At 42.3% G+C, this 16,875-nt stretch overlaps 1 protein-coding gene across 5 annotated transcripts in view; it reads left to right on the top strand.

The window, feature by feature from the left end:
* LOC147022461 (rho GTPase-activating protein 44-like) overlaps nt 1–16,875 on the top strand; it is a 62,239-nt gene that overhangs the window by 42,038 nt on the left and 3,326 nt on the right. For 3 of the 5 annotated variants that reach the window (XM_085893371.1, XM_085893368.1, XM_085893366.1), the window contains exons 6-7: nt 9,712–9,871; nt 13,344–13,361. In XM_085893371.1, coding sequence (XP_085749497.1) covers nt 9,712–9,871; nt 13,344–13,361 — 178 coding nt within the window. The remainder of the gene's footprint in view (nt 1–9,711; nt 9,872–13,343; nt 13,362–16,875) is intronic. The other 2 variants (XM_085893370.1, XM_085893369.1) reach the window with 1 other exon arrangement.

Below are 16,875 nucleotides of genomic sequence, written 5' to 3'. Positions count from 1 at the left end.
AGTACATCATGTCATTCCTGTGTTTGTTTAGCCATTTCTTTCACCAAACAGTGAAGTTTTATCTGTTTAATCATCCACCCTATTCATAAGCTTTGATATTACATAAACGACTGTGTTCAGAATTTTAATTTGGTGCTTTATTTGATATTAAAGTTTTTAGATTGTTGATTTTTTCCTTTCAATTTGCATCCTTAATGTTTGTGGAATCATCAGAAGAGCTTAGATACTTGCAGATGGTACAAAGTTTTGGGTTCACGTAAATAGTATAGCACCAAGTGAGAGAGTGGATGGAAATGACAAACGCTATTTAACATTGTGAGGTGTAAATTATCTGCCCTTGGCAAGAATTATGGGATATGACATTCTGTTGGTGGTGGGAAGATCAGAAGAGCATGTTTGAGAGAGATCTTGGTGTAGATTGGGAAAATGAGTCTTTACGGCAGCTGTATATAGTTGCTGTCATACGGTAATAGCAAATAGCAAATGGGATCACAGGTATCCTGTGGAAAAACAGTGTACAGATGTAAATGGTTAACTTTGACATTATAAAGGAATGCGGTGACACCTCAGATTGCTGTGTGTTGTTTGATCCCCATATTTTAGGATGGAATTGGCATGAATTGGAAGAGTTTAAACTGCGGTCACCAAATTGTTTTCTGCGGTTAAAAGGCTATGTTAGGAGGATTAACTATGAGAGACGAGGGGCCATCCAAAGTTGGTGTACACTCACGAGGACATTGAAAGAAGGGAATATTCAATGGCAGAGGAAGGTGGAAAGGGGAGTAGGGAAAGGAGAATGTTTGTGAATGTTTTGGTTGGGGGGGGGGGGGTGAGTCTGTTCGTGTTACTAGTCCCCTATACTACCGGTTTCAACGGAGGAAATATCGGGTTTCTCTCCGTCTGTCCCTCCGTCTGTCCGTCCGTCTGTCCGTCCGTCTGTCCGTCCGTCTGTCCCACCTATGGTTTTTCAGATTTTTTTCCCATGCCCTTTAACATATTCAAGTGAAACTTGGTACATGACTTTATTATGATAAGTTACCAAATAAGTTCAAGTTTCAGGGCGTTTTGTCATATTTTCAGTGAACCCTTTTTTAGACTTTGAAAATATCACATATTTTTTATGGGTCCCTGTTCAGCTGCCCTGACTCCACGCGGTTGCTTTACATCCATTGGCTGGACAGCTGACCTGACTCCACCCCAATAAAATCATGTGCCACCCATTGTGTGAAGCAGCACAGATCGGCAGGACTCAGGCCTTAGACCTGCGTGCTCGTCCATGGCCCAGTACAATTGGAATGATCCCAGGTATATAACCAAGATGTACTTTATGTGAACAGACAATAAGCCGTACATATGCTTTTGCTTCATGTATGTGCATCTGGTTATTTTTAATTTGAAATAGGGAAATCCGAGAAACGAATGAAACACGATGGGTTGGAGTTTCTTCTCCTTCTCCTTCTCTCTTTTCTTCTCCTCCTTTTTCTTCTCCTTCTCCTTTTTCTTCTCATTCTCCTTTTTCTTCTCCTTCTCCTTCTTTTTATTCTCCTTCTCCACTCCTCCTTTTTATTCTCCTTCTCCTTTTTCTTCTCCTCCTTCTCCTTTTTATTCTCCTTCTCCTCTCCTCCTTTTTCTTCTTCTTCCCCTTTTTCTTCTACTCCTTTTTCTTCTCCTCCTTCTCCTTCTCCTTTTTCTTCTCCTTCCCCTTTTTCTTCTCCTCTTTCCCCTTTTTCTTCTCCTTCTCCTTCCCCTTTTTCTTCTCATTTTGTTCTTCTCTTTCTCCTTGTTCTCCTTCTCCTTGTTCCTCTCCTTCTCCTTGGTCTTCTCCTCCTCCTTCTTCTTCTCCTTCTCCTTGTCCTTCTCCAGCGTGCATGAAAGCAAACTAATTTTTATCTCCAGTTTGTTGTCCTTGGTGTCTTTATTGGTTTCTAGTCTACAAAATATATCCGAAAATGAAAATAGCTTTTCCTTTTATTTTGCCGAATAGACCTAAATAGTGCAACAGAGTTTTTTTTTCTTTTTTTTAAATGGTTCCGGTATTGGCTCGAGCATGCATTAAACACAAACAAATTTTTATCTCCCGAACATTCGTTGGGACCAGTCGGTGACATGTAATGCAAAACAATTCTCGCTCTTGTTTTGTCTAGTTAACTCGCTTTCTGACAATTAATATCCTCGCTTTTTCAAAAAAAAATTGGGGGGATATTGTAATCAGCTCTGTCTTTCTCTGAACGTCTGTGGGTCCGCCAAGTACCAAAAAATGCAATTACGGGCACATTTTTAAACTGTTTTTTTTAATGAAATTTTGTTTATGCAATCACTTTAACGCATTAAATATGTAAAAATAAAAATAAAAATTGGGGGATTTGACCCATGTTCATGCCTCAGGGGATGGGAACTTGGGGGTCATGGGGTCAAAACAGAAGATTTTTTTAAACTCCAAATTTGATGTCAGGTCATTCCTGGTGGAGCTTTTTGCCATATTTGAACTTTGCTTTCGGTGGGAAGTATGGGGATTTGTGATGACTCGCCATCGACTTCGCTCTCGTTTATTTCTGACAAGAGTTTTTCTCTCCTTGTTGATAGGGGTAATGTCTTTTTCTCCTGTCAATGCTTCTCTGAGTCTGGCAGGTTTTCTTTCGTGATTGATTAATAGTTATATGGGGTTTAAAAAAAAATTCTGGCACCCGTTACTCCTTCTGTGATTGTTTGTGTTGAGGTGTATGAGACGTGTTAAATGCATGAGTGTATTGTCACAAGCATTGAGTAGATGGTAGATATTGTTACGGGCTGGGGTTTGAGGTTCGCCATGAGGGGAAGCGCTCAAGTTTCTCCCGACCACAGATAATTCCACGGTCCAACGGGCTGTAGTTGTTACACAGCTGGAGCCGCTTGACTTAACCGGCCGAGCAGGGTTACGCTTCAATGTTTCCATGATACCTTTCTATTGGCACAGCGACCTAATATAACTAGAGGCCACGCTCTCGGCACCGCACATGATCATCTGCTGAGCGGAACAGATAGGTGCAGCATCAGCTAACAGGAGCAAATCACATGGGGTAAAACCTCCTGGCTGATAATGTGTGTGGACTATGCTTGACAAATTGAGGAAAAGACACTACAAACTGGGTACATCCTTACTATAATTCATGGACCAGTGTTTATGTGCGTGGGGGTTTGTGTGTTTGTTTGTCACGCTGCTGCTCCTGCAGTTCTGGGCCGATTACATCCAGACTTGCTACATGGGATCAGCATGACCCTAATTAATGTATAGGGGTAATTTTATTTTTGCCGGTGGTCTTGGTGGGAGTGGGGGGGGGGAGAGGAAGATGCAAATTCCTTGTAAATGTGTGTAGTGTAGCGCTGCCTCTAGGTGGGGGAAAGGAATTACAAGTTCCTTCATTTCCAGTCCAGTATTCCTGTCCCCACGTTTTCCAGTGAAGTGAAGAGTTTTGAATCGTAAGCAGAACGTATGTTTTTGCTTCATGCACATAACCCGGGTTATTTTGGGTTTTTTTTGCTTATACAGAGCTGTCAGTTGCCTCTACACCACCCAAATAGAGGTTTGCATCAGAAGAATGTATTGCGTGCTTGAAGCAAGATCGCCTGTAGGGTACTCTACGAGTTTATAATAACAAAGAACATTTGTTTAAAGAAAGTGGGAGGGAAAGCATGTGTTTAAACAAGGGGTTTATTTGTGCTAGATAGCAGGAATCCTGGTTGGTTGTGGTTCTCCGAGCGGAGGCAAAGCGGTACCCAGAGCAGGCGTGTGATGGTGGTCGTTTTCGTCGATGAAAGGCGAGTGGTTAAGATGGTGGTTTGAGCGGTGTTTAAAACGACGCCATGATGGCAGAGTGACGGTTGAGGCTGAAGTAGATAGCATGCGAGCAAAGATAGGCAATGGATGTTAGTTTTGTGGTGTGGAGGTAATTGTCGGCTTGTGGTGGTGGTGTGGTTTTAAAGTGTGGTTGAAAGTGGTGGTTGAGGCGGCATCGTTGAAAGTGGCATGGTGGTTGAGTTCCGGTGCGTGATTTGAAAGGGGTTTTGGCGGCATATGCTAATGAGGTGGCTCGCAGTTTGAATGTAGTGTTGAATTAAAAGAGAAAAATGGGGAGAAAGTGGGGGGGGGGGAGACTAACTAATCCCACACAGTGCATATCCCCTTTGTTACCCACTAAACATAGGGAACAGACTATCTGGAACACTTAGTAGAAAAAGAATATACTTCGGGATCTGCTGAATGGTGGGTGCGACATTGCTGAGGGAAGTGACGGTTCGTAGAACCGTAACAATATTTTAGGGATTGTAATGGGATTTAAAAATTTTCAAGTGCATTTGAGGGCGATTCCGCATATGTCGTATGGGACATTTGGACACCACTTTCCAGCCTGTTGACCATATAAATATGGAATATCTGTTTTGTGGAAATAACATAGTACTACCACAAAGAAATAGAAATCAATGGACAACTCGAGTGATCAGTCATTTTTTTGTGAAATAGGTGAAAATTGCAGCATGTCATACGGTTTGAATAACAACCGTTTCTGAAAAAAACAAGTTTAGCCTCAAAACTCTGTGTTGCACATTAAAATTTTATTGAAAGTCATTTCAAACTTTAACCTGGATACTAAAAGCGAGTTAGATATAACTGAATTGTCAAAAGCATTTTTAATGAACTAGAAGGGTACTTGGTGAAGCACAAACCTCCACCACGCAATGCCTGATCCAGTCGAACATATCAGGCCCAATAAACTTTTGAAATATCATGCCAAATATCATTTTTGGCCCCATTTCTCAATGATGAAAAATCACTTTCGGCCTTATCGCCTTTATCAAATCAATTTGTCCTATACCAAAATCGAATCAATTTGTCCTTGTCACACACTCAACCTGTCCACCAAGTTTTGTCCAAATCCGTTTACAACTTTTTGAGATATCCTGATATTATTGGTTTAGCCCAATCTCAATGGGAAAGAATCACTGAAAAAAATTGTTTCCTGATCTGTATTTGGATCTTCACCAAATTTGAATCGCTTCGTCTTCATCCCACACACAACGTGTCCACTAAGTTTTGTCTAAATCCGTCCACAACGTTTTGATATATCCTGTACACAAACAGACAGACAGGGGTGAAAGCATAACCTTCCACCTTCAGTGGCGGAGGAAATGAGTGAACAAGATAAACATTTCTGCGAAAAATGTCGTACAGGACATCCAAAATGTGTCATATGGGAGGGACATCTGAAAAATGTCAAATTTTGTACTTTAACAATGGTCAAAACAGTTTGTCTGAAATATGATGGAATCAATCAAAAAACATGGAAAGTAATCGATGTAATAAAAAGGGATATCTTGCTATCTTTCGTTTTTGGGGAGAAAGTGAAAAAAGTAACCTTGGTATGACTTTTACTTCCTCTAGATAGTCAAGTTCACTCACGTTTTCGGCGCACCGGCATGAGCAGACACAACGACAATGTGTAACATGTATCGCGGACAGCCCGATCTTGTGCAGGGGATGATCTGAGGATCTCACCAAACTCTCCGATCAGTAGTAGCGACCGGCGGTGTGTACAAAGGCCAGGGACTTGAGCAACGCGAACTAATGACTCGCGCTTACTGGGAATTCCTCTTTCGTGGGACACTCTTAAGCCCCAGTCCCCATCACGGATGGGTCTTAGCGGTTTACCCGAGCCTGTCGGCGAAGGGCAAGGTACACACTGGCCCATCCAGTGTAGCATACATGTGGACCCGGAGATTGAAGGACATCACGGACCTGTTATTGCTCCATCTCGCACGGCTTGCAGCCGTCGTCCCTCTAAGAAGTTAGTCCGCCAGCCACACTGTGTCTTAGAGTTAGTCTACAAAGCTGTGGGCTTGCAGGGTGTGTCACAGAACTAGTTAGCTTGTCAGTCTCGCTCGTTATCAGCCTCAACCAGATGGATCACTCCACTAACTAGGAACGGCCATGCACCACCACCCACAGAATCATGACTTTGATTACTGACTTCCTTCATTGATACTGTCAGACCCCTTGTGTTGTCAGACCCCATGGAATCGCGGGTCATAAAGAGTGACCTGCTTCCACACTCGTGTTTTTGTTTTAATATACTTTTTATTTTGTTATTTTTTAACACTTCAGCACTGGTCTCCAATATCCACTGCCGCTGATATTAATTCAGCCGAGGAATTCTTCCACAGAAAAATGCTCTCTTATGCACAGATTCATCCCATCTTGTCTTCAATTATATCTTACTTATCCTCTTGCTCTTGGTTCTCTGAATCCTGTGGTAAGGCTGTTGCTTTAAAAGAACTTCCATTCTCCTCCTGAAAGGCAAATTCGACTGAAGGCAACCTCAGATCATTCCACAAAGCCTGCAACAAGTGTGTGTCTACCCTCAGGAGAGCCAGAAAACAACATCTGCCCAATCTCAAGAATAAGCTTTCAAACTTGTCCCCCTCCTAAATCCTGGTGGCACCTTGTCAAGTTGGTCTCTGGTATGTGCTCCCCTTCCATCCCTCTGCTCACTTATAATGGCACCACAGCCGACTGCTCGTGAGAACGCCAAATGCCTCAATTCTGTGTTTTCTTCAAAATCTTGGGTCCCTAACCCCTCCCTCTCTGTACCCATCCTTCCAGTCATACCCAACTGCTACTGAATTCAGTGTCTTTTACACCTGAAAAGGGGGAAGTTTTTCTGGCAACCCTTGACTCTGACTCTGCAACTGGACCAGAAGGCATCAGCTCACGTGTCCTGAAAACCTTCTTTTCAGCTATTGCGCTTCCTCTTTCTATGATTTACCATTTGTCGTCTTCCATCTGCTTGGAAATCGGCCAACATCACAGCATTACATAAAAAAGGTGCAAAAATGGATGTTCTTAACTACAGCCCGACTACCTTGCTTTCAATCATCAGCAGGGTCATGGAATCCATCTTCGCAATTGACATAAAATCATTCCTTTTCTCCAGCAGCCTCATCTCGGATTATTAATTGAGATTCAGACCTGGTCACTCCACCTTGGCATGCTGCTTTTATTCTCCCAACAATGGTGAAGGCCCTCAATATAAGACATGAGATCAGGGCTGTCTTGCTGGACATAGCTCGAGCTTTTTATGCAGTCTGGCATCCTGCCTTGCTCTCTCCATACTGTCTGCTTGTGGAATCCAAGGCCAACTCCACTCTTTGATTCCTGACTTCCTCCACTCTCATAGACAGTGTGTGGTTCTCAACAGAACCCTTTCATCTCCTCTCCCTGTCAAGGCTGGAGTACCCCAAGGCAGTGTTCTTGGCCCCATATTATTCCTAATCTTCATCATTGATCTCACTGACTCTGGAAATCCTCTTTATCTCTTTGCTGATGACTCCACACTCTGCCAGGACATCTCTCATCCTTCTAATGATGTTGAGTAATCGACTGATTATCTGGGCAGTTGGGAAATCAGTCGATTGCTTATAAATTAAGGTTATAACGTAAAATAATAGACTTTTGTAAGTACTTACTCATACTGTGTGTGTGTGTGTGTGTGTGTGTGTGTGTGTGTGTGTGTGTGTGTGTGTGTGTGTGTGTGTGTGTGTGTGTGTGTGTGTGTGTGTTGTTAAGTCTGGCTTCCTTCTTGGATCTACGGTGCAGTAATTGGTCTTTATTTTGATTCTGACAGACAGGCAGCAGTCTCTTCCCTCTCCTCAGACCTTGACAAAGTGGTCAAACACAATTTTGCTTATGTGTCCATATTGTCCACCCTTTGCATTCTCCCTCACCCTTCCTCGTTACCTGCATCCCTTGTTTGTTCGTCTCCATCTACTTTCTCTCTCCGCCCTGCTGTTGGGAGTTTTCCCCTTTCTCCTGCTGTTCCCTTTGTTATGTTGTCTTGATTTGTTCTGTCATCGCTCTTCCAAGAGCCTAGACCATGTAATAAAAACAAAAAAACAATGCCCGACATTTGCGGCATTTTTCAGGAACGTATTCCCCGTGAATGCCGGGGTCCGATGGTATATTCAAAATATGAAAACGTGTCAACTTGAACGTAAGTGCACTTGTACATACATACGTACATACATACATACATACTGTAAATACATACATACTGTACATACATACCTAGTTACTGTGCATACATACATACTGTACATACATATATACATACATACTGTGCAGACATACATACATACATACATACATACATACATACTGTGTATACATACATACATACTGTGCATACATACATACATACATACATACATGCATACATACATACATACATACATATGCGCATACATACATACTGTGCATACATGCATACTTTGATACTGTGCAGACATACATACATACATACTGTGCATACATACATACATACATATTGTGCATACATACATACATACATACATATGCGCATACATACATACTGTGCATACATGCATACTTTGATACTGTGCAGACATACATACATACATACTGTGCATACATACATACATACATACTGTGCATACATACATACATACATACATACATACATACATACATACTGTGCATACATACATACATACATACATACTGTGCATACATACATACATACTGTGCATACACACAAACATACATACATACATACATACATATGCGCAGACATACATACATATGCGCAGACATACATACATATGCGCATACATACATACTGTGCATACATGCATACTTTGATACTGTGCATACATACATACATACTGTGCTTACATACATACTGTGCATACATACATACATACTGTGCATACATACATACATACATACATACATACATACATACATACATACTGTGCATACATACATACATACATACATACATACAGGTACATGAACGTTTTTCTTAATGATGAAATGGAAGTTAAACCAAGTCAACCAACTGATTACACTACTAAATAATATTATGGGGGCAATGGGCTACCTGGATTTGTCCCATTTTGTCATAATAACCTTGCATCATCGAAAAAAAATTATGATGCAATTTAAGAAAATTGGTTGGAATGGAGGTTCAGCCAGGGTTGGAATGGAGGTTCGGCCAGTGTTGGAATGAAGGTTCGGCCAGGGTTGGAATGGAGGTTCGGCCAGGGTTGGAATGGAGGTTCGGCCAGTGTTGGAATGGAGGTTCGGCCAGTGTTGGAATGGAGGTTCGGCCAGGGTGAGGTGAATAAAGAAGTTTATTTCTGCAATCTTGAAATTCCTTTGACTGGTAAGCTGTAAGCATCCACAGTTTGTGAGGTTGAATGGTATAAATTAAAATTGGTGACAGCAACCCCAGGGAAGGGCATATCAGTTGGCTCATTCTACCTGGTTTGGCACTGCAGCAGGCCTTTAAAGTCTCAAGAAACTAATGAGTGTTAGCCAGGAACGTCAATTGGACTTCAGATTGTGTGCGGCTGCCATGTTTCGTGAGAGTACCACAGATGGCAGATACTTCACAAATGGCAACAACAATAGATTGTTGTCAGGAAATGCTCAGATTGTTGTCAGGAACTGAAAATGCTTATTTGTATGATTAGTGTATTGTACAGAATGAAATGTACAGTATTTTGATTTAAAATGAACGATACTTTTGTGAGGAAGGTGTTTTAAATGGGCTCATATGCTCACTAAAGCTGTGCTTGCTTTCCATTAATACAATGAAAAGGTAAATACATTTAATATCTACATCTTATTCTCATACTTTAATCTTCCACTACCTTTAGAGGTTGAGTTCATCATGCCAGATAATGATGGTGAAAATGAGAGCCCGACATCCAATCACAATGCAAACTACGAGCCTCCCAACTCGCCGGATGCTGAGCAGGACACGCGTCCGCACAGCATCGCGACCGATAACGTCTCCATGGAGTTCCAGCAGGATGGGTACGTGTCCCCTCCACCTCCTGCTTGCTGTGCTTGTTATAATGAATGTGGTGTGGCAGCTTCGACCTCTATGGCCCAATGTGCAAAATAACCACCTTGTTTACTTGTGATCCTCATCTTCCGGTGTTGATTTGTTAATCAGGTGAAACATCAGATTGAATTTCTCCACCAAAGAAAGGAGAGCCTTTAAATTAAAGGGGTGTTGAAGTTGCATAGTATGAATAATAATGATAGGTTTTCTAGCACGTTTATAGGTAGTATTTGTATAATTATAGTCATTTATTTTTATTATGATTACGCTGAACATTTACAAACTCCTTTGTGTAATTAACACATCGTGTTCGTTTTAGGCTGGTAGGATAGTCTAGAGCAGTGGTTCCCAACGTTTTTTGTTTTTTGTCCATGACCCAAAATTTGAAATTGCATTTGCCTTGTGACCCAAATTATACCGGTACTTATTTGATTCCGGTACCTATGATAAAAAATGTCAGAGAAAACACTTTTGATGTGAACCCCTCCTCAAAAACTGGGATTTTGAGGGGGGGGTTCAAGTTTGGGTCACGACCCTTGGTTTGGGAACCTGTGGTCTTGAGATACGCACACTCACCTCTTAGCTGTCTAACCTGGGTTTGAATCCTGATTCGGCCATAAACTCTCAACGTGGTGTTTCACAGGCAGGGTGAGGCATCAATGTGTGTCCCATCCCTTGGATCGATATTAAGCCAGGTGTCCTGTCTGCAGACATTAGTTGGTGTACATTAAGGCTTCCACGGTGTCCTTCGTAAAGAGTAGGCGAGTTATGGTCACCTTCCTGAACGAATTACAAATTCCTTCCCCAATTGACTGTGGCAAGGCAACGGCAAACCACCCAGTATAACCAGTGACAATAAACTGCATCGTTAGCACCGACGCTCTGTAACAGGGTATGGTGCATCTCATCACCTCGTGTTGGTTTACATCCCGTTGTTTTTGTTATTATTGCTGTTTTAGTATATGTTCCAAGTACTTGACTGATATATTTAATTCAACATTTGTTTGCAGCCACTTTGTGGGTTTTTTAATTTGTTCATATGCTGCCATTGGCTGCTTGGCTACATCATTTTCGGATGTGCCACTGATGCAATGCCTTCATTACCAGGAAGCTGGTACTCATTTTGCCGACCTCGGAAGGATGAGTCGACCCTACCTGGTGTTAAATCAACGGAATGCAGGGAGCATTAACTCAAGACCCTGGGATCTTAAGCCAGCCACCTTAACCGTTAAGCCAACACCTGGCCTCGCTTTGTTGCTGTTGCCTTGAGAGCAGTTAATGGAGGTCTCGCATCTCTTTTCATGTTCGTGTGACTTTGACGTTGCTCAGACAAATAGGATGCAAATATATGTACGAGCATATATGAGTCACAATGTTAAAATGGAAGGCACTGTTTCATCTCGCAATCCATCGTCTTTTATTCATGTCTGTGCTTTATTAGTTCCCTACCGGTTTGGTTTCACCGGAGGGTTGAACGAAAATCTTTCAAAAATGCTTTCTCTTGAGCCACTTCATCAATCGACGTGAAACTTCACAATTACGATGACTGTGGAATATATGTTTTGAATTTCAACCTGATCGGACGCATGGTTCTGCAGGCAGAATTATTTAATATTTTGAATCTGGGTTCAGGAATTTAAATCAAACTTGGTCGAAGTGTGTTTAAAGATGTCATAATGTGGACGGAGTCAAATCTAGCGACGTAGCAATCTCGAAGAGTGCCCTTCTAGTTTCCCATACTCCTCACCATATTCAACTGAAACTTGGTACATGGCTTTATTATGATAAGTTACACAATAAGTTCAAGGTTCAGGGCATTTCGTCATCTTTTCAGTGATGCCTTTTTAGACTTAGAAAATATCACACATTATATATGGGTGAGTGTTCAGCTGCCCTGACTCCACCCCGCTGCTTTACACCCATTGCGAGACAACTATCCTGACTCCACCCCAATAAAATCATGCGTCGCCACTGCATGAAGCAGCACAGATCGGCAGACCTCAGGCGTTAGGCCTGGGTGTTAGTCCATGGCCCAGTGCAATGGGAATTATCCCAGGCATATAACCATCATGTATAATTAGCCCCCGTTGGACTTAGTCTGAAACGGGGGCTCATGGATTTGGTCTCGATTTTCGCGTGTGTGTGTGTGTGTGTGTGTGTGTGTGTGTGTGTGTGTGTGTGTGTGCGTGCGTGCGTGCGTGCGTGCGTGCGTGCCCGCAGCCATTTCTCAGACACAGCTGAACCGATTTTGAAAGACACAGCTAAACTGAACACAGTGAAAGTTCCGATTTTGTTCAAACTTGGCACAAGCATAGTCCATGATGGCATACATATGTCCCTCACTTTATTTTGCGATCTGATGAAAGGTGGTCGATTGGTAGGCTGGTGGCCAATTTAGTTATACATAAATCTGGGCTAGCCCTTTTAACTCCATACAGCAAAATTATTAAAACAACAGGGGCTATGACATTTTATGTCTTTTTTTTTTTTACTTGTTATATACTCGCAGAGTACCCACTCTACGTGTGATCTTTTTCCAAGAATGCAGTTAGTTCTTCTGACGCATATCTTTACTTGGGTGGTGTTTCAGCAACTGATAGCTCTGTATCGGCAAAAATCCCCCAAAACCCCGGGTTACGTACATGAAGCAAAAACACATACCTTCTGTTTATTATTCAAAACACCTGACTGCACTGGAAAACATTAGGAGAGGACTACTGTACTGTAAATGGTGGAGACTTGTAATACTCTCCCATACTTGGTGGCTGCGCTACTCGATACACATTTACATTGAGAATTTGCGTACCACCCCTCACCCCCACCCTCCACCCCCTTCCAAGACACTGGCAAAGATAAAAACACCCCTATAAATTAATTGGTGGGCATGATTGATCCTATGAAGCAAGTCTGGATGTAATTGGCTCAGAACTGCAGGAGGAGTTGCCTGACAAACAAACCCACAAACAAGCACGCACACAAACACCGGTCTGTGAACTACAGTAAGGTTGCACGTAATCCGTGCACATGTTTTTACCCGATGTATGCACATTGGGTTATTTTCATTATTTTTTTTATTATTTTTGTCACCGAACGCACCATTATACACTGCCCAAATAAACAAACATTTATTGGGATCGGTAGGGGACATGTATTGCAAAGCAAATGTCGCTCCCATTTTATTTTGACTTGGCCTGTGTAAGAAATGCACTGACAAAGCTGGAACTCATCCTAAATAAACAAGTTTGGCTTTTGCTCCAGATAAAGTTGCCAACTTTTTGTTTTCTTCAGCGGTGGTGTAAGCAAAGTTATACAAAGTGTTTGTGAAATGTATTTATTTGCAGCCTTATTGGGCTGAAATATCATGTAAGAAGTCAAGACGTCAAAAAGCCTCCCTCCCCGATTAACATTTCTAAGTTTTCTCCTCTCTTTCTGACATGCCAGCCTGAGGAAAATACAAAGGTATTCTGTCTCAATTCTTCCATTTTCTTCTGTGTCTCTCTCAGTTTTTAAAGCCAATTTTACTGTCTATTGCCTTGATATCCCTTTTTCCTTCTCCTTTTGTGCCATTCATATTTGTCAAAACTAATTGTTTTTTCTGGAAATGTGCCTGCTCATAGATATCAAAACTCAGAGGGTGAAATGCCATGTGGAACACAAAATGGGACGATTATAAAACTGGAGGAAAAGACCATGCAGATGTGCCCACCTTGGAGGAGTCTCATGTGAAAGAGGGAACAGGGTCTCACTCGGTGAAGTAAAGCTCAGAAGTACAAGTCTGAGAGACCATGAGATGGTGGTTGGTAGAAGTCTTGGTGGTGTGGTCGATAGAATCCCAGGGTGGTGGATAGAATCCGAGAGGGAAAAGCTCAAAATTATATGCTGGGGATGATTTCGCAAGTGGTAGAAGTTTGGCAAGATAAATGAATGGAGGTTAGGATCATCTTTCGACTTGGTAAGGGAAGTTAGGAAAGGGTTTCTGGTAGAACTTGTGAAACCTGGAGGAATAGGACTTTGGCAGAGATTTGGGGGCAGGAAGGTCAACACTAGAATCCATCTGTTAAAACATTGCAAAGTCACCAATCTGTTTGTGGCAAGTGTGAAGCATACGCTGAGACTACTTGGCTTCCCGTCGTGAGATGCTGAGACTACTTGGCTTCCCATTGTGAGATGCTCGTAACATGGAGGGTTTTAGATTTTGCAGCCTCGAGGGAGGAAAGATGGCAAGCAGCAGCCGCATGAGTCCATGGGGAAGCCATATTTCATGACCTGTTGGATGAGATCTTGCATACTGTTATACATTGAGAATTGCATTTGATAACCTTAGTCCTGCAGCGAATTTGGAGGTGGTGAGAGGGCATCTTGAAGATGTGATCTGCCTAAGAGTGGTTTTCGATCATCGTGTAAGCTCATGAGTTTCAGAGAGCATATCTTTCCCAAAGGGTGACTGCAAAAATGAGTTGTGGGATTTCATATCCAGTGTTTATGGAAGGATAAATTGAGAATATTTGGTTCTTGAGATTAGCAAAGAGGGATGTTGCGGCACTCTGTCTGACCTTGGCCTGAGGGAGTATCCTGCACAGCATGGAGTCATCTGAAAAGTGATGTAATGAATTTTCCATTGATTAAGGGAGGTCTTTGATGTTGATCAATAAAATTGGTCCAAGAACGCTGCATGTAGGCAACCTGCAAGCGTACAGGAAATGTGATCACCTGGAGTTGAGGGAGCCCTTGGATACCTTTAATGGACATTGTGGAAATCAGGTTGGGGTGTTGAAAAGGAACTATCCATTGTTAACAATGAAGAAGCATCTCCAAGTTGGAATGATCAGAGCAGAGCTGAAACTGATATTCACAAGACTTCTAAAAGAGATGTGTCTTTACATTTAAGGTTTGTTCCAACAATCAATTCCTTTACCATGCTTATGGAGGGAGTGAACGTTCATTCATGGTTTATAGTCGAGGGTGAGTTTTGACATCGATCTGATCAATTGGAATAGTAATGGTGGTTTTCCATGTTTCAGGCAGTCAAGAGGTAAACATTGTATTTTTATGCCTCCCTAGTTATGATGTGCGTGCGTGCGTGCACTCGTGTCCGTCTGTGTAGTAAATTTTCATCACTTGTGAACTATTGAAAGAATTTTGATCAAACTCAGTTCAAGTATGTGTTATGATGCAAAGATGAACTGATTCAGTTTTGGGTTCAAAAGGCACAGGTCTCTGGTCATGTGACCTTTAAATGAAAATATTTGTTTCCACAATCACTTGTTCCAATTAAGTGCTGCCTTTTGGCTGGTGGTTGCATCATTGGTTAGGGGCACAGCAATGCCGCCCCGATTACCAGTACATTGGTGCTCATTTTGCCGACCTCAGAAGGATGACAAGCTGATTCAACCCCATGGTGTTAATTCAGCAGCAAACAGACCTGAAAACTCAGGACCCGAGGATCCCAAGCCACCTCCCTAACCACGAAGCCAACACCAGGCTACAATAACTTGTGAACCACAGATACAAGTTTCATTCAAACTTGGTACAAGTATGGACCTCGACACAAAGATGTCCAACTCATTCAATTTTGAATTCAACAAGTCAACGGTCATGCACCCTTTGTAATTCACTTTGCAGATCATAACTCGAGTGAGAAGCATCTGATGTTTTCTCTCTTCGACTTATCTCTCTCCTCTCTCAGACTGTCTCGTATTACCTTTAATTTTTCATGTGACCTTTGATTCGAGATCAAACATAACAGTGGGTTGACATCTGACGCAGATGGAGGCATTTCCATCGAGGTGTTCACGTCAAATTCACCTTTCTAGTTTTCCTCAAGGTTCCATCGCTATTGCGGTTATTGTTCACCACACATTCTGTGATTTCCCCCAGAAACCCACGAGGATTTTCCTCTCGCATACCACCTGCATGCAGAGAATCGTAATGCATGTTTCATAATGAGGAAAACATTCAAATATGGCAATTTCTCCCTTTAGGTGATCCCTTTTCAAGTTGGTTTGAGCAGAAACTGTTTGCATGTCTATCACCACCTTCCAATCCAAGTTTCTGTTTATCACATCCTTGTGTAAATTTCATTGTGATTCTTTACAGGGTGGTTTAGTTGGTGACACACTTCAAGCTGTAAATTTTCCATGGGATTATCGGCTCGATGACACATGCGAGTCAGAGTAACATGGACTTTGTTAAGAGGAGTGATTTGATTGAATGTTGAGGGACGCAAGGTTGAGTGTTCAGTTTAGGTTCCATTACAATCGTCAGGTATTTGGGTGTGATGAGTTTAATTGTCAAATATAATCCATTTGAGGAAGCAAACATCCATCCTGTATTACCAACCACCAATGCAAACTATCTCTTCCATGATGATTGAAATTGTCCTCGTTGTGGTTGATTGCGAGTTGGCTGTACGACTTCCCTTCAGGGTAACTGGTGCACAGGCCTTCTGTGAGTGAGTGCATCAGAGCCAATTGGTGAACTTCACAAACGGTATCTCTGCATATGGTATGTCCCAAGTCCTTGGCCTGGTTACAACTAGCTTTCTTTTCATGTTATCCTTTTCCTCCTCCATCTCCACTTGTACCTTATCTGACCATGTAATTGTGAAAGTTTGAATCTCTCTCCCTGTAGTTCACCACCTTAGTGCTTCAACTTGCTCAGGCCAACTATCAGGGACTACAAGCTGCCATCTCTAAATATACTGGTCTTCAATCCCCTCTCTGCCTGGCGTTGCCTTAATGGCAAGAGTGGTGGGCTTGGGATCCAAGGGTCCTGAGTTCAAATCCTGCTTGGTTATTGAATTAATACCAAGTGGGGTTGACTCAGCCTGTCATCCTTCGGAAGTCGGCAAAATGAGTACCAGTGTACTGGTATCCTATGCCGGCGTGGCGACCTGTGCAGGATTGTGCCCAATAGCCCAGGAGACTGCTTAGGCAGCACCAATGCTCTGCACAGACTATGGTCCCAAAGGATG

Source organism: Eptatretus burgeri, chromosome 8 (assembly GCF_056783735.1).
Source record: "Eptatretus burgeri isolate ZD-2024b chromosome 8, Ebu_testis_v1, whole genome shotgun sequence".
NCBI classification, from domain to species: Eukaryota; Metazoa; Chordata; class Myxini; order Myxiniformes; family Myxinidae; genus Eptatretus; species Eptatretus burgeri.
Note: the sequence above shows the minus strand (reverse complement) of the source record. Positions and strands in the feature narration are given on the sequence as shown.